The sequence below is a fragment of the Neomonachus schauinslandi genome, chromosome 11, assembly GCF_002201575.2.
Source record: "Neomonachus schauinslandi chromosome 11, ASM220157v2, whole genome shotgun sequence".
In the NCBI taxonomy this organism is placed as follows: Eukaryota; Metazoa; Chordata; class Mammalia; order Carnivora; family Phocidae; genus Neomonachus; species Neomonachus schauinslandi.
This window is the reverse complement of record NC_058413.1, coordinates 26,232,355-26,250,997: the sequence shown is the minus strand read 5'-3', so window position 1 is coordinate 26,250,997 and position 18,643 is coordinate 26,232,355. Positions and strand designations below refer to the sequence as shown.

Genomic DNA, 18,643 nt, shown 5'->3' with positions numbered 1-18,643 from the left:
GCCTCTGGGAGGACGGAGCCCACTCTGGACCTGGCAATGGAGGAAGACCTACTCCGTCCCACACGGAGCAGAGAGCCTTGGATCTGAAGTCAGAGGGGTTGAGTCAGACTTGGCTATTATAGGGTAGCTGTCGGTGTGAATTGGCCAAGCCAGCATTTAACCTCCCTGAGGCATGGTTTGCTCACCTGTAAAATAGGGGTAATAACCTTTATCCTCTACCTCACAGGTACTGTAAGGAACAAGGTGGGATGAGGGTATGAAAAGATTCTGCAAACCATAAGGAGTTCCACAGACATGTGGCATTGTGATCGTGCATGATCTGCAAGGCATTTCTGAGTTTTGACTAGCATCTGGGGCCTCTGAGGAAGCCTCAGAGTGCATCCATGCCTACCCTGGGCTAAACAAGTAATGATAACAAGAACAATATCAGTAATAGCTAGTGTTTTGGGAGCACTGTGTACCAGGCACTGTTCTAAGGACTTTACATGTATCACCTCATTTTAAAGATGTGTTTATTTATTTTAGAGAGAGAGAGCACGGGGAGGGGCAGAAGGAGAGGGAGGGAGAGGGAAACTTTAGCAGACTTCTCGCTGAGCATGGAGCCCGATGCAAGGCTCGATATCATGACCCTGAGATCATGACCTGAGCCAAAATCGAGTCGGATGCTCAACTGTCTGAGCCACCCAGGCACCCCTGTATCACCTCATTTTAATACTTAAAACAATTTCATGGTAATGTAGGTACCATGAGGTAGGTACTGGAATAATCCCCATTTTACAAATGAGGGAGAGGCACAGAGAGGTTAAGTAACTTGTCCAGGGTCACACAGCTAGCAAATGGAGGAGTGGGATTTGAATCCAGGCAGTCTGACTCTGAGGCCTGATAGAAAGCTGCAGATATTTTTCTCTGACATACAAGGAGGAGGGGTTTGGGATACTTGTTTATTAACTGGTTGTCTTAGTTTCTTACATTCAAGAGCTGCTGTTGACCAGGTATGCTTTTCTTAAAGTGTTGCAATTAAGAAAACCTGCTGGTGGGCGGTGAATGGGACAAAGTGGATGGCTTCATGACCGTGGTTGGAAATGGGTCCCAGGCTGGCTGTGGGAAGGCCTCCTTCTCCTTGGTGTCTCCAGCAGGCCAAGGAGGGAAGCGCTGAGTGGGAAAGGACTATGACTATGGCCACATTACAGGAGTAGTTTGAGGAAACCAGGAAGCCATCCAGGGCAGCATTGGGAGGCCCTTTGATCTTGCACGGAGAATATTTCTTAAGTAGGAGACTCTGATGCTTTGGAAAGGAGGATCTCTGCTGGGGTCTGGAGTGAAAACAGCCACGAACAGGGGACTGACACAGTCCTAGGGACTGAAGAGAGGTTCAGAGCAGAGAAAAAGCAGCAGAGGAGCCTGATGTACGTGTGGGCTTTTGCGAGGTTCAGGTTTGTAGGCCGTGCAGCGGGAATACTTTGAGCACAGCAGGCCTGGAGCCCAGGTCCGGTGTTACGGGCAAGTACTGGGAAAGATGCGCTAGCAGTGCAGAGGGCTTTGGGAAGACCGAGCCCCGAACAACCCATCGTTTTCGTTATGCATCTGGGTGTTACCAGCGGGGGCTTGAGGTCTGGGGAGACTAGGGAGGCAGTTCTCGCCGTTTCTGACATTCTGCTTCCAAACCTGGCCAAGTACTTCCTGACCTGTTTTATATTTCATTAGTTAATGAACTTCAGTTCAAGGATAAATTTAGCCCTGATGGGACTCTATGCAAACTCGATAAGCAAGTTATTTCCAACATAAATCCATCTCTGCTCCCCATCTTTCTTTATCCAGAACCTCCTTAAATCTCTTACCATTTAAGCTACTTCCTTTTAAAATTCTTTAGATTACCAGTCCCTTGGTGTGGGAACACACAGTCCAAACACAGGTAATTGTTGGCTTGTCCCTAGAATGAGTGATATTTGGTTTTTGTTTCTGTTTTTGTGTTTTTGTGGGGTTTTTAAAGAATGAGTGATATTTTTTTTATTCGTATGTTAATCCCCATACATTACATCATTAGTTTTAGATGAAGTGTTCCATGATTCATTGTTTGTGCATAACACCCAGTGCTCCATGCAGAATGTGCCCTCCTCAATACCCACCACCAGGCTAACCCATCCTCCCACCCCCCTCCCCTCCAGAACCCTCAGTTTGTTTTACAGAGTCCATCGTCTCTCATGGTTCGTCTACCCCTCCGATTTCCCCCGCTTCAAAAAATGAGTGATTTTTTTTTTTTAAAGATTTATTTATTTGACAGAGAGAGACAGCGAGAGAGGGAACACAAGCAGGGGGAATGGGAGAGGGAGAAGCAGGCTTCCCGCCGAGCAGGGAGCCCGATGTGGGGCTCGATCCCAGGACCCTGAGATCATGACCTGAGCCGAAGGCAGACGCTTAACGACTGAGCCACCCAGGCGCCCCAAATGAGTGATATTTTTAACGTTCAGAAAGGATAGCCGGTTAGGGGCTTATGCAGGAAAATACCATTGCCTGTCGTCTTCCCCTCTAGTATGTAGGCTATATCATTGCATTCTGTGCATTTTTTTTTTTAAAGACTCTTAACCATATTTGTCCGCAAAGAATAGTTCATGTCGTTGTAAGTAGAAGGGAGTTAGGGGTTTTGGACTGGAGAAGGGGGTGGATTGGAGACTCAGATTACACTGAGAAGAAAAGAATTCAGTAATTTGATTAGAATGGTGTGGCTTCTTTTTTTCCTTGAAAAATGGGATTTAAACCGAAGAGTACAACCTGTTTCATAGCAACATTCCAATGTCTGCTGCTGTTTCTGGTGTGGCGTTTTCTGCTTTTTTTTTTTATTTTATTATGTTATGTTAGTCACCATACATTACATCATTAGTTTTTGATTCGTTGTTTCTTTTTTTTTTTTTTTTTTTTTTAAAAAGATTTTATTTATTTGAGAGAGAGCACATGAGAGGGGGGAGGGTCAGAGGGAGAAGCAGGCTCCCCGCCGAGCAGGGAGCCCGATGCGGGACTCGATCCCGGGACTCCAGGATCATGACCTGAGCCGAAGGCAGTCGCTTAACCAACTGAGCCACCCAGGCGCCCTGATTCGTTGTTTCTGTATAACACCCAGTGCTCCATGCAATACATGCCCTCCTTAATACCCATCACCGGGCTAACCCATCCCCCCACCCCTCTCCCCTCTAGAACCCTCAGTTTGTTTCTGCTCTTGCAAAGCCCAGTGTTCTCTTCAGATAACTTCCTCTGAGTCCCAGGTACTATGTGAGAATTGTTGTTTCACAGCTTCTCTGTGATATTCCAAACAAACATATTAACTTGGGCTTCTTTTTTACTGTCTTGATGGCAACCTCTCGCCATCCTTTATGCTACTCTCCAGTCATGGTACCTCATGCTCCATCTCTTCTTCCTACACTCCCATTCACCATATAACCTTCCACAGCTCCTTACTTCCTACCTCTATTAATTTTCTCTTGCTGCATAACAGATTACCACAAACTTCTGGCTCAAAATAACATGCACTTATGATTTCCCAGTTTCCATGGGCACAGCTTCTTCCGGTCCTGTGCACAAGGTCTGTTACAAGGCTGCAGTTGTCTTGTCAGCTGGGCTGTGTTCTCATCTGGAAGCTTGGCTGGGGAAGGATCTACTTCCAAGTTCACTCAGGTTGTTGGCAGAATTCATTTCCTTGTGGCTTCCATATCGAAGGGCCTAGCTTCTTGCTGGCTGTCAGTGGGAAACCAGCCTCACCTCTGAGAGGCTGCTCATAGTTCCTAGAGACGGCCTGCAGTTCTAGAAGCTACCTATAGCCCTTTGCCACATGGGCTTTCCTAGTATGGCCTTTTATTTCATCAGGCCATCAAGGACAGCAAGTCTACTAGCAAGACTGAGTCTTAGATGATATAAACACAAGTGTAATATCCCATCACCTTTGCCATATTCTATTGGTTAGAAGCAAGTCACAGGTCTTGCTCATACTCAAGAAGAGGGGTCACGCAAAGACATGACCGCCAGGAGAGAGGGATCATGGGAATCCTGTAGAGTGTGTCAAACGCACTCCTATATGCAACCTGTATCACACTTCTACTTCACTGCCTTTTTTTGAGTGTTTTAAGCTTTCTGTAATTTGGTTTTGTCCTACTTCTCTTAATTTACTTCTCTCTTCTTAATAAATTACCTCTCATTTCCCCCTCAAGATTTTTTCTTCCCTTTCTACCCTTACCATGTTAGGTCAATTAATACAAATATATTTTATTTATTAGCATCGACATAATTTTAAAATCTTGTGTATAAAGCAGAAGTAATTTTCATTGAAATGAAGAGTTCTTAGCTGTGTTTTGTCTTCTGAATCCTTTTGAGAATCTCATTAAAGCTATAGAGATTCATTTCCCAGAAGTGAGGGACACAATCCTGTATTGTTTCAGTTATTATTGCTGCATAGCAAAGCACCCCTAGCTTAGTGTGGTAAAATAGCAACCATTTTATAATGCTCATGGTTTCAGGAATCCAGACAGAGCACAGTGAAGAAGGCTTGTCTCTGCTTCATGATTCTTGGGGACTCAGGAGGGAAGACTGAAACAGCCAGGGTGACTTGAATGGTTAGGGACTAGAATTCCCTGCAGGCTTCTTCATTCACATGGGCAGGGATGACTGGGAGTCTTGGCTCAGCTGGGACTGGAGTACTTATCCATGGCCTCTCCATGTGGCTTGGGCTGCTCACAGAGTGGTGGTGGCTCCAGGAGGGAGAGCAAGGGAGTATATGGAGAGCAAGCCTTCCAAGAGGCCAAGTGGAAGCTGCCTGGCCTTTTGTGATGGTAGCCTTGGAAGCCACATGGCATTGCTTCTGCCACACTGAAATTGGCTGAATGGTCTCAAGCCCACTTGGCTCCAGGTGGAGGGGACATAGACTTCACCTCTTAATGAGAGGCATATAGGAGAAATTGCAGCCATTAAAAACACACACACACACACACACACATATACAAACACAAATATATTTAAAGGACTAGATTATCTGAGAAGTGAAAGGGGTCATAGAGGATGATCTATTTCGGTCCTCTACCATGGCTCAATTCCTTCAAACAACTTTCCAGTCATCCCATGCTTGGACCACTGTGGGGGCAGAGGGATTCCTTCTGGTCTCTCCTGTCATCCACTCCCACCCTTTTCCAGTCTGTTCTGTTCTTCACTCCATAACCAGAATGCTTGTTCTAAAACACAGATTTGCTCCTATACATCACCCATCTTCACCTCCCCACCCCACTCCACTTCAAACCAGATTTTCTAACTTCAGTTCTCCCTGGCTTGTTTCTGTCAGATTGTTCTAACATTTTTAGGTAGTAATGGAGAAAGCTCTAGAAGTACCTTTTCTTTTTTACTTTTAATTTAAAATATGACTTAAGGGCACTTACTGGGGTCATGAACGCCATCAACACTGCAGAACCATGGAAAGGGGACCAGAGAATCGTCAAGCAGGATTGTTTCTCTTCCCGAGCGTGAAATTTCCAGCTTTCTGCTCAGTTATGTTCTTGCCTCCTTTCCTGTGGAGCTCACCATTTTGTGCCTTTCTCTTCTTTCCTTTCTGCCTGCAGCTTTGCACAGGAAATGTTGGTGCTGACAGTCTGATTTCTCTGTAGGTGCTTGCAGTGACACTGCGTCTTGTGAGGTGTCTCCAGTCCTCGTTGGATGTGCATAGTTTATCTTTCAGAGAGAGAAAGATGTCACTGGGGCCATCTTTCCAAGCATAGACAACCTCAGTTATTTGGCTGGAGAGGACTTAGGGTCCTAAAAACACATTTGCATCCAGATACACTGTCCTTTCATTTTGCATTTTGGGTTTCTTGCATGAGGTTTATTTTGGTGTCATTGGCCACGGCAGGTAGTCACGTTGATCTTCGATTTTCTAGGTTGTGAGTTTTACAGTCCAACCCTTGTAGGTGGTACAGAAAAAAAGATTTAAGATACACAGGTATCTTCTGCATCTTTGCTCAAATATCACTTCATCAGAGACTGTTGCTCACATACCTGCCCCGTAGGGTAGCTCAGCATTTGCATCTGTGCAATTACATCATTGTCTGAATACGGTTAATGAGTCTTCTGTGCTAGGGCGGGAGCTCTGTGAGATGGGAGCAGTGTCTGCCTTGCCCACCCCTTCTCTCCAGGACCTTCCACTGCAGGCACTTGATGACCAGCTGATGCCTGATCGTGTGGTATTTTGTTTCACAGGAATAGACAATCTACAGATAACAGTCAGCCCAACCCCGGAGTCATTTCCTCATGGGAAAGTGTTACCGATTGCACCAACATGGCCTTTCTCCGAAGTCCAGTCTTCCTCGGCAGTGGCCAGAATCCAGAATGTGCTGGGACCGTCCCCTGACAACACGAGCGTGCTGCAGTTCCCCCGAACACCTCCTCCCAAGACACACCGCAGAGCTAGGGCTCACGGGGACTTCTCTTCCTCCCCTTACCAAGGAAGTGGCCATAGCACCTCCCTCGAGCCTTCCAAGGATTCCGCGGAGTCTGTGGTCCAGCCGAGACCTCAAGGGGGAAAAGACGCAACCTCCGTGTCAGGTTTGCCTCACACCAGCATGCTCCCCTCATTGTCCACGACCCCATCTCAGCCAGTATGGGTAGGGACTCCTTCCATTTCAACACAACATTCCCCAAGATCAGACATGCTCCCATTTTTCCCTCCACCTTCATCCTCTTCATTGCCTCCTGACTCACCTCATTCCATCATCTTTTCTAAACCAGCCAAACGACCCACCCAAGTGCCTTTCTTCCCCCAAACAGCTCCACCTGTCTCCTCTTCAAGTCAGAGCATAGCTAATTCCCCAAGCCCATTTGCTGGTGAAATGAACCACACTAGGTCCAAAAATGCCCAGGATTTGATAGGCATCCCTCATCTAGGTTTTTCTGGATCCTCAGCAGTGCAGCAGCCCGAGCTGCGCCCCACAGCAGGTCCTCACTCCGCGGGCTCCCCCACACCTGAGTTTTTGAGCTCCATGGCAGAACTGGCCCATCTGCCTCCCCCTCCCCTGGTGCCTGGAAGTCTTCCTTGGCTTCCAGATGGACCTCCCTCATGGTCAGTGTAGGAAGTGGCTTCAAGTCCCACATCCACCCACCTCGTCGAAGCTGGGCTGGCTGAAGGAGTGCACAGTGGGGTGTCTTTGCCTACTGCTAAGAGTGCAGGCGCGGCAGCAGGGACCCAGGAGGCTGTGTCTTCACTTTTCCAGACTGCAGAATCAGTGGCAGTGGAAACGACCAGCAGAAAGCTAGCCCCTGCTACCGCAAATGACTCCGCTCACCCACGGCATTTGTCAGCAGCTCCAGAGAATTCCGAAGGGCCCATCCTTTCGGCAGAACACACGGCTTCTTCGTTGGTGCCTTCTCCTCTGCCTCTCCCCACTGCCAGCAGAGGGCAAGCCGTCCTTCCTGGGGCATGGAAAAGCACAGCAGCAGCCTTTCCCTCAGCTCCCACTTTCCCCCAGCTGCTACAGATTCATGCCTCCCCATCCACGGCGCCCCAAATGCCAACTCCTCAAGAGGAGGGCACCGACGGGGCCCCTCCTGCTGTGGCTACAGACCTCCCCCTCTCACGCAAATCCCCCGATCTTCTTTCCACGACTTGGGTCTTTCCCCTGTGGGAAGAAAAGAGCGTGAAAACTGTTTTAAAGAAAAAGGAAAAGGCAAATTTGACAGTTGCTCTCCAGACCCTTCCAAGTAAAGAGATTCCAAGTCTTCACACTGTAAATGGGTTCACCTCTGATTCCAGCACTGATCATATTTCATCTTTTTTCATTACAACACTAAGAACAAACCTCGCTACAGAATTAGCTCTCCCTTCCATGCCCTCCATACGAAGCACCCAGACTATTTCCCCATCCCCCAGCTCGTCCAACATCAACCCAGAGGCTCATGCAGCTGTGGTAGACCACTCTGAGTCGCCAGTCTCAACTTCCCAGCAGGTGACAGCATTTCCCTCCTCCGCTGAGGTCTATGATTTTTCAACGATGAGACATGTGAAAAAGCCAGCAACCACAGATGTTTTCTGGAGTTCTCTTCCCACAGAAACTGGATCCCTCTCCATAGAGCCAATGATATCTGGCTTGCTGCAGCAAACAAATTATGATTTAAATGGGCACACAATTAACTCCAGCAGTTGGGAAACTCATTCAGCTTCAACTCCTCCTCCCAGTGGTTCAACTTGAGCTGCCAGTACAATAAAATCTTCAGATTTCAGAGCTACTGCTGGGCATTTAGTGACTGCAGAAGGCTTTAACATTCAGCTTCCAGTCCTTCGTACAAGCCCCAACCAGCCCATTCAACAGTCAGAGGTTACCATGGTTGGAAACCATACAGACTTCATGTCCATAACTGGTAACCATTCCAGAGACTTCCAAACAGCTGAGGTTGGAGAGTACCCATCTGCAAGCCAACATGCTGCGTCTCGTTCCCACCTGCAGCTGCCTGTGCATCCAACACGTGCTCTTTCTCCAGCTTCTCCAAGGCTGACTTCCACAGCCGGCTTGCACGAAGTGCTTTCAGATGGGAGGGATACGAGTCTCTCCATTTCCAGTGACATCTCTCCATCTCCTGTGATAAGCGCTTCTCCACCATTCCAGAGTCTCTTGAGATATCACACTATGGCTGAATCTCCTCCTCTATCGACCAGGGCCGGATTCAGGACCCTGTCCAAAGTGCGGCTGGCTTCTCAGGGCCCCGACAAATGGACAGCCACTCATACAGGTAGTTTGTTTTCCGGTACCTCCAAAACAGGTATGACTGCTTCTGTGGACAAAGGATCTTCAAGTTCAACACAGATACCCAGCTTTGCTTAGAAGGAGCAGAAACACACTTTGAGGATGATGAACGAGTTAGCAACCCCAGAGAGCTATGTCCTCGATCCTCTGCTGACTTGAGTTTTTTGAAAGTACAGTCAGTCTCCAACTTACAATGGTTCGACTTACAATTTTTCAGCTTATAACGGCTTGAAAGTAATAGGCATTCAGTTGAAATCCTACTTTGAATTTTGAACTTGGATCTTTTCCCGGGCTAGCGATGAGTGTGATCCTCTCTGGTGACGCTGGGCAGGGCAGCGAGTCACAGCTCCCAGTCGGCCTCGCGATCACGAGGGTCGACAATGATACAATTACAACCCTCCTGTACCCACACAACTATTCTTTCACTTTCAGTACGGTATTCCACAAATTACATGAGATACTCAACACTTTTTTATAAAATCGGCTTGTGTCAGACGATTTTGCCCAACTGTAGGCTAAGGGAAGTATTGTGAGCACGGTGAAGGTGGGCCAGGCTAAGCTATGGTGTTTGGTAGGTTAGGTGTATTACATGCATTTTTGATTTATGATATTTTCAACTTACGATGGGTTCATTAGGACATAACCCCATCGTAAGGCGAGGAAGATCTGTATTCAGAATTTAAATGTCCTTCTTGCCAACCACAGGTTTCTGTAAGTGGCATCCTCACTATGGGTAGCTGACTTAATGAACCTAGAGCCGTTTTGCCTAAATTCCAGAGCACAGAGACTTTTCACGCCAGCAGACCCGTAAGTACATCCAATCCGTCACCACCACAAGTGACAGACTTTGCTTTTTTTCTCTTTGCAGCGGAACCCTCAGTGTCGTCCAGGGCGGAACCGACAGCAGCAACGGCAGTAGCCACGTCGTCCCTGGGGAAATCAAGTCCACAGGCGCTGTCTGCAGCCCTGGTCGCCAAGGGCCCCGGCAGCAGCCCGGCAACCATGGCCTCGGGATTAGTCAAGAGCAGTTGGACCACTGCCCTAGCTAAAAATGCCACAAACAGCGCAGCGCCTGGCCCAAAGACGACAGCGGGGGCGGTGCATCCGGCCTTCTCATTCACACCAACCTACATGTTTGCAAGAACAGCACACACCGTGAGTGCTCATACAGCCATGCAAGGCAACCCAGGCACTGCCTTGGGCCTGCTGTCCACAACACACCTCCCCAGGAAACCACAAGCCATGCACACGGGCCTCCCAAAGCCCACCAACCCGGACATGCCCAGGGCATCCACCGCACGCCCGCTGACCAGCACAGCAGCCTTGACGTCCGTCACCGCCCCAGTGAGGGCCACCCGCATGCCACCTGCACTAGCAGGAGATACAGACGCCGCTCTTCCCGCTGCGTCAACTGCCGGGGTCACCACCGGCAAAATGGCATCCAACCTGGAGTGTCAGATGTCCAGTAAGCTCCTGGTGAAGACAGGTGAGAGAAAGCAGCAGAGTTATGTAGCAGAAGTATTTGATTTCTTTGAGATGAGTGGTTCTTAACCAGGGACAGTTTTGCTCCTTCTCCCCCCAGACGGCATTTGTGGCCGTGTCTGGAGACGTTTTGGGGTGTCTGTGACTTGGAGGGTAGGGGGAGTGCTACTTGCATGTAATGAGACAGAGACCAGGATGCTGCTAAACCCCACAGGGCACAGGACGGTCCTACAGCAAAGGATAATCCAGCCCCAAATGTCACAGTGCTGAGGTTGACAACCCCTGGTCCTTATCATAAGTGACAGAGGAGAGGGGGAGCTTTGTGTGACACGGAATCTCGTCCTGGGATCAGTCCTGATATCAGAGGCCCCCCGGGGAAACCATTTCTGCCAGGGGGCCTGAGAAGACGAACGTGTAGCAAGTTTTGCCTGTAGAACAAATCAGGGATGTCTCACATGAATGAATGAAGTGGTTAGTAAAATATCAAATCTTGGAAGCACTACAGAATTCAACCGACTGAGCCACCCGGGCGCCCCCAGAAAGGCTTTTGTTATGTATTTTTTCAGCCAGCGGATAATAAAAGTACAGCTGCATGATGAGGGTGCCCAGGATTTCTTTTGATGTTGAAAAGGAGGCCTTGAGAAAGTTGGGTGGTGACTGCTATCTCGAGCCCCCACCTCCCAGTTGCAGCCAAGCAGGGCAGGAAGGCCCAGGCTGCTTTTAACAGTGTGGTAGTGTTTGCTATAAAAAGCATTAGACACATTATTTGAAAGAGCATGCCAATGCTGAATGCTCGAGTCCCGCCTTCCTCTTCACCCCACAAAGGATTAAATGAAATTATATCTTGAGATGTACCCTATTCTAAAATGGGAAATTGTGAAACTAGGCATAGCAGGAAGTACAGTATCGCTTTCTATTTCTCAAGAAATTATACCATCTGGTTTTCCATTCCTCCTCCTCTGAGAGGCAGGCCACCCCAACACCTAGGTGCAGGAGTCTGGAACATTCTCCCCCCATTGTCTATCACCCCCTGTCACCCCAGCCACACCTGGTCAACCACGGGGGCCCTTCAGTTCTAACTCCCTGAATACCCCTTCTCTCCACTCCCCACTGCTCCTTCCCTGGTTCACCCTGTCATCACCCACCTCAATTTCTGCAACAAAAACCAAATTTATCTCTCTGCCTTTGACTAGCCGCCCCCCCCCAATCTGTTCTCCAGTCTGCAGGCAATGGAACTCTGTAAAATTTATGCCTTTGCTTAAAACCTTTCACTTCCTGTTGCCCGCAGGACCAAGCCTAAACATGTATACTGAGAGGCTTTGCTTCTCACCACTGTGCCTTTGCACTTGGTCTTCTCTCTGCTGGGAGCAGGGTGGGGCGGTCCCTCTCCCCTTGGCCTGCTCATTCCCTATTATCCTTCAGGACTCAGCAGAAACTTCAGGAAACCTTCCTTGAACCCCACCCCCTTGCCCAAGTCCGGGCTGGACGTTCCTCCTAAGGCCTTCGACAGCATCGGAGGCTTCCCTTCAAATAGTGCCTGTCACCTTTAATCACAGGTGCCTATTGTCCACCCTGGGTCTCCATCCCACTCTCTGTCCATCTTGTGGGGTGTGGGGCTGCCCCTTCCCGATTCAGGGCTGTTTTAGGCTGCAGGACCTCACTCAGGGCGTGCACGTCAGCAGGCTGACAGGAAACGCTGTTGCAGGAATTTTCTTGCATGCATTTTCTTGCAGACCCATTAGGACCAGGCACCGCTGAACCCAGTTTTCAAAGTCGAAGGCAGCGTTGGTCAAAAATGAAGTGCAGCCAGCGTATTAGCTCTCTCTCCTCTAGGTTCACACAAATACGAGGGCCTCCCTTCCTGGTACTTGAGTGGGACCAACAGAGCTACTACCGCAGCCTACCGCCCCCATTGGTTGGACCTGTGCTCACCAGCTCTATTCAGAACTTGGCAGGAGGTGGAGGGTGGAGAGGAGAGGGGAGCTCAGTAATGAGGGGGTCTCCTGCCTTACCCTGACTACCGTGCTTCTGCTTGGTCCCACAGTTCTCTTTCTGACCCAGAGGAGAGCGCAGATTGGTGAAACCTTGAAGTTCAGTGTAGCCAAAGGGCTCACGCAGGCATTACGGAAGGCTTTCCATCAGAATGACGTCTCAGCTCACGTAAGCCCCTCGCTTTTGTAATTACACTAGGCTGTCCACATCCTCCTCTTGGGCCCAGAGTTTGTTTAAATTGTTTTCCTCCTCCCTGGGTACCGTAACCAGACTTGTCAGAAGTAGCATGTTTCTTCATTTTGGCAAATAGCTAATGTGTGGTGACTGGGGAGAAAAAGGTCAAATTTTGAGATGGAAAAATGGAAGTTAATTGCCTTATATCTATTATTTTTTCAAGCCCAGATATACTGTTTTAAATTGTCCCATTATCCTATTGTTTAGGGAAAGTATTTAATATTGTTAGTGTAATTCTCAAGAAACTGTCCATTGCTTTTCAAACCTTTATCTTCCTCAGCATTGTAAATAATGATTTATTTCTGGACATTTAAAAATTATCGTAAATTGAGTCCAACTTTGCTTCAATAGCCAGCAGCAGACAGGGAAATAAGCATTTTTCCTCCAAGCACTTTAATGCCAAGTACTATTTAACAACTGCCAACTGATTTCCATGGCATATCCAAGCGATGGAAGCCTTGCTTTGCACTCTTTGGGATTGATGCCAAGTTTTAAAGCCCTAAATGTGATTGGCAGTTGGTGGACAACCATTTTCACCACTTTAAAAATACTGCTCTGGCTCTTTTCCTTTGAGGCTTGTCCTGCAGCTGCATTCAGCTTCGTGGTCTCCATGACCACACCAAGGACTAGGAATGAGGTTTGGTACATAGTTTATTGGTCATTGTCAATCTCTTTTTTTGGGGGGGGGTGTGGGGAGGAGCGGAGAGAGAGGGAGAGAATCTCAAGCAGACTCTTAGCTGAGCATGGACTTTGACACAGGGCTCAATACCATGACCCTGAGGTCATGACCTGAGCTGAAACCAAGAGTCAGATGCTCAACGGACTGAGCTACCCAGGCGCCCCTGTCAATCCCTTTTATATAATTCTGAGAGAAAAAAAAAAAAAAAGAAATGCATTTCGTGAAAAGCATCTGTGGTTTCTGTACCAGAAACTTTACTTAAAAGTTGAAAATGTGAGTATTTGTGTTTGGTCATCTGACATGTAATTTTCACCAAACTTCAGTTGTTTGCAAACTACCTTCAGTGTTCACCTTTTCTGCATATCATTGCAGACCACTGTGACAATTAGTTATGAATTCATTTTTAAAAATCAGCCCATTTTTAAAAACTTTTGAAAGGATGTTTGATAGTACTGCCATGAGTGGAAATCAGGATCATTTGCCACAAATAAAAGGTAATCATAAAAATGAGAATAATGGTAATGACTTGGTAAATTCAAGCTAAATATTGTTGCTTGAGGAAGGCTCTAAAGCTGATGTCCCTGGGGTCTTTTTGTTTAAAAATATGATTAGCGAGCATTAGAGAGGTACTAAAAATAAAAATAATCCCCAAACTGAGACTTGCTCCTGAACGTCATTAGGATTGGAGTGGGAGTCACTTTCTTAGCCACTTTCTTAATCACTTTCTCTTAAATAAAGAAATAAATCTTTTTAAAAAAACACTAAGAAAGCAAAATAAAATAATAAAATCTAAAGCCTCAAAATCTTCCAGTTGGGTCAGAAAGAAGTCAGTGCATCAGTGTCTCTTAAGACTCAGTTTTAAGAGAGACTCTCCATGGCTCATCCCCATCCCCACCTCAGTCTTGAACCAACTTACAAGCCAGGAATGGAGTGAAGTCTGAACAGTTCTTCTCTTAGCTTTTAGAAAGAGGAATTTACCTCATTTACTACCTAATCCCTGTCCTGAAGAAGCCCCCACTTCATCTATTATCTCTGCCTTTTAATTTTCATAAATAATGAGAGCTATAATAAAGCTGTCTTTCCCAGCATTTCATCTCTGGAAATCTCTTTTGCCTGCCATCTCCTCTCTGCCTTCTTGGGTGACCATTGGTGCTCACAGGATTATCCTGAGGCATTTAAGGAATCAAGGAAACCCCCACAGATTTAATGCCATTCCATGGAAGTTGGAAATAAATTGTATTTTGTTGTATTCTGGTATTTTGAGACTTGCCAATCCACATATGCTTTATCGGATTATTAGAATGTTTGCTGAGTGAGAACATCTTATTCCCCAGCCCTGCTAAATAACAGTTGTGGTCCTAAGAAATACCAAGAAAAACTTAAAGTACTGTGGAAATAAACACTGAGTTCTGTGGCTGTGTTTGTTTTGTAGGTGGACATTCTGGAACATTCTCATAACGTCACTGTTGGTTATTATGCTACCAAAGGGAGGCTGGTGTACTTGCCTGCTGTAGTGATCGAAATGCTGGGTGTTTATGGGGTCAGCAACGTCACTGCAGATCTGAAGCAACATACCCCAAACTTGCAGTCGGTGGCAGTCCTTGCCTCCCCGTGGAACCCCCAGCCTGCAGGCTACTTCCAGCTGAGAACAGGCAAGTACCTCAGAAGGAAAGGATTCCTGTCCATTCCGGGATTGGGGGCTGTATCAAGAGGACACCTGTTTAAACGCTTTGGTGCTAGCTGCTTTATCATCTCTTAAAGTCCTGTGTGCCTTCCTCAAAGGGCTCTGCTAATCAACTGTCCCGGCTCCCTGCACAGAAACCTAACCTTCCAACCCTGGATTTATTAGAAATAGTCCTTCGCGGGAGCCTTCCTTCTCAATTTATATAATTAGTACTTTATGAGCAACAAGCACCATATTTTTAATTTTTTTCTGTATTACCAGTGGATACTGATAAGAGCTGAGCATCCATAAAATCTATGCTTTGGAGCAGCACATTTCAGATGCCCCTGAATCAGAATCTCTGAGCTGAGGCCTTGGAATCTTCCTTTCAAGCTCTCTCGTGATTCTGATCAGGTGGTTGGCAAACCACAGGAGTGGAGAAACCTTTGAAATTGAAAGATTTGATCAACTTAGTGATACAGGTCAATTGACTCCCCCCCCCCCTCCCAAAGAAGTAGAAGGCATGATCTCTCTTTGATTGTTTTTTATCATTCTTGGAGCAGGTATCTGCATAGTCCAACCAAATGATCACAAAATCTTTTCCATTAAGGGGAACCTCAGGTTTGATCATGCTTTTAAATCTTCTCTATTACAAATCATTTTAAGAGCCACTTCCAAAGGTACAACCAAACCTTGTCAGTCCTTGTTTGCCTGATTTCTCGGATATAAAATCATGCTGTTTTATAAGATGACTGCTGTGAAGTCCAAGGAACTAAGACACACAACTTTGGCGAGTGCTGATTTATTACTCTCATTCTAGTGCTGCAGTTTGTGAGCCAATCTGACAACATCCAGTCCTGCAAGTTTGCTCAGACGATGGAACAGAGACTGCAGAAGGCCTTCCAGGATGCTGAGAGGAAAGTCCTGAATACCAAAAGCAACCTGACAATTCAGGTGAGGAGGAGGGCGCTTCAACTGTGTAGTTGACAGAGGCCAAGCATAATGCGAATGTTGGCAAGAAGTGACTTGGTTTCCTGTTTCAAAGCTGCCTTGTGTAAACAGGAGGAGGTGCCACTCTGGGGCCCCCTGAGTCGAGTCAGTCCCAGCATTGGTGAGGATGTCTGTGGTATGGCCATGACTGTTTTGCCATATAACCTGCTATGGTTTGGGACTTTGTATTTATTTTCCCATGTGAAGCTTCCTCAGGCCTTCCCAATACATTTGCTATTTTGTTTTATTTTGTATTGTTTGTTTGTTTGTTTAGAGAGAGAGAGAGCACACACGTACACAGGCACACACGAGTAGGGGGAGGGGCAGAGGAAGAGGGAGAGAGAATCCCAAGCAGGCTCCATGCCCATTGCGGAGCCTGACGTGGGGCTCGATCTCATGACCCTGAGATCATGACCTGAGCTGAAATCAAGAGTCGGACATTTAACCGACTGAGCCCCCAATATATTTACTATTTTAAAAATTGAACTAGATATACCATATAAGATACAGTCCCATAAAAATGAATCGAATGTCTCATAAAATGAGTCAATTCTAAATAGCTAACACATCAAGATTTGCCTATCCTGTGATTTGCTTTGAGTTATTTTCTAGATACCCACATGAACAATCACCTTAGTTTAAACACACACACACACACACACACATACACACACATATACACATTTTCTATTTGGGGCTCACTATATGCCAGGACTGTGCTAGGTGTTGTAGAAATATTTTGCTACATAATACTCAAGACATCCTTCTGAAGTATTATTATCACCATTTCAAAAACGGAACTGAGAGTCTAAGAAACTTCCAGAAAGTCACACGGTTGGTAAAGAAGGAAACAAGGACTTGAGTCAAAGCCCATAATCTTATACACTATGCTATACTATGGAACTTTTGGCAAACACATGAATTTTTCCTGGGAAAATCCCACTCCTGGTATGCTATATTTCAGTTTCCTGACTTACAGTAGACGTGCCACCAAAAGCTTTTCTCAGACCCACTTTTTTGCAATTATATAACTAACATCCCACTAAAGACAGATGCTTTTTCTTTTAAGTAAGCTCCACACCCAGCATGGAGCCCAGTGTAGGGCTTAAACGTGACCCTGAGATCAACACCTGAGCTGAGATCAAGAGTCCGACACTCAATTGACTGAGCCACCCAGGCGCCCCAAGACAGATGCTTTTTAATGATATTCATCCAAATTTCTCTGATTAACTGTACAACCCAATGTCTCTGTTTTTACCGAACTAAATCCTTTGCAATTAAACCCAGTGGTTTTGAAATTGACATTTAGCATAAGTGAATTATCAGCAAAGCCAATATGATGTAGAAAGCATACAATTTAATTTGAACGAGCAGCTTTCCTTTTCTAGATTTATCCAAAGTCTATATGGAAGTATCTCATTATGATTCGGTTCATATTAGATTAAGATCTAAAAATGTGTCACAAACGTAAGATTTATGTAAGAAGTATGACTCAGCTCCCTTGTGGGAGATCGTTTTCTTTCTGATTGGATTTGTGATCCTCACAGGTGCATGATTCTAGTTAGGGCTTGGCGGCAGAGCATACTCTGATTGTTTTCAGGAAGCACAGGCCCATTGAGCACCTGCTGTTTATCAGGCACTGGGAGAGACACCAAGATAAATAAGCTGCCTTTGGCCTTAAGAAGACACTCTGTGTTGGGGCGCCTGGGTGGCTCAGTCGTTAAGCGTCTGCCTTCGGCTTGGGTCGTGATCCCAGGGTCCTGGGATCAAGCCCCACATCAGGCTCCCTGCTCTGTGGGAAGCCTGCTTCTCCCTCTCCCACTCCCCCTGCTTGTGTTCCCTCTCTCGCTGTGTCTCTCTCTGTCAAATAAATAAAATCTTAAAAAAAAAAAAAAAAGAAGACGACACTCTGTGTTATATGATAGTCGTGTTATATGATAGTCGTGGGCCATGCGATGAAACTTTGTAAAGTAAGTAACAAAGTTTCCTTGGAAAAGACAATAACAATTTGAAAATTGCATCTAAATAGATTTTAGATGCTCTTGAACATTTCAGCAGGTCTTGAAATGAATGGATAATTGGGCGAATTGTTTCATTAACCCTGTTTTGCTTTTTGCCATGGCTGACAGGAAGCCCAGAACCCATTTGTTGCCTGGAGTTTGGAACCCTCTAGGTCCCTATATCATGCATATATGTAGCTACACGCTAACCATCCCCCTGGGCTTGTTGCAGGACCTGGTTTTGTAATTAATAACTTTCCATTTAATGTATTAAGTATAATTTGCGGGGCACCTTGGATTCTTTCTGGACCACATAAATATTTAATTTGTTCAGAAAGTCATTGAAAAAGCAACTTTTTTTTAAACTTGTATAGCATTGGTATTAGGGGCTAGATTGCAGTAGACTCAATTAGGACCTTTTTGGTTGTGAATGACAGAATCCAAGCACAAGACTTAAGCAAAAAGAAGTAATTGGCTCCTATAACTGAAAGGTTCACAGCATATTTCCTTCAGGCCCAGTTTGGTTCAGGTGCTTATACGATTTCTTCGAGAAGTTCTCTCTTTGTCTCTTGGCCTTGCCTGGGCTGGTATCATCTTCAGGCCCAGGGATGGTGGCCCCTGGCACCTTCAGGTTTGTCTCATCCTTATTGCTCACAGTCTTATGGAACCAAAGTGCCTTTTATGGTGGCCTTCCAGTAAAAATCCTGGGATTAACTCTCATTGGACCCACTTGGACTATGTGCCCATTTCTGAAGCAGTAACTGTGGCCAAGGAGATATAATGTCCCAATCAACTAGGCCTGACTATCCCCACTCCTAGAACTTAGGGAAGCCCCACCCAA

At 46.3% G+C, this 18,643-nt stretch overlaps 1 protein-coding gene and 1 pseudogene across 1 annotated transcript in view; one reads left to right on the top strand and one right to left on the bottom strand.

Annotated features, from left to right (window-relative positions):
* LOC110575830 overlaps positions 1–5,693 on the bottom strand; it is a 101,431-nt pseudogene extending 95,738 nt beyond the window's left edge.
* A 429-nt stretch (positions 5,694–6,122) lies between these two features.
* The window catches only part of KIAA1549L (KIAA1549 like), a 114,792-nt gene continuing 102,271 nt past the window's right edge, over positions 6,123–18,643 (top strand). The window contains 5 exon segments of the mRNA XM_021684735.2: positions 6,123–8,748; positions 9,643–10,248; positions 12,289–12,404; positions 14,582–14,801; positions 15,633–15,766. Of these exon segments, the coding sequence (XP_021540410.2) occupies positions 6,123–8,748; positions 9,643–10,248; positions 12,289–12,404; positions 14,582–14,801; positions 15,633–15,766 (3,702 nt within the window).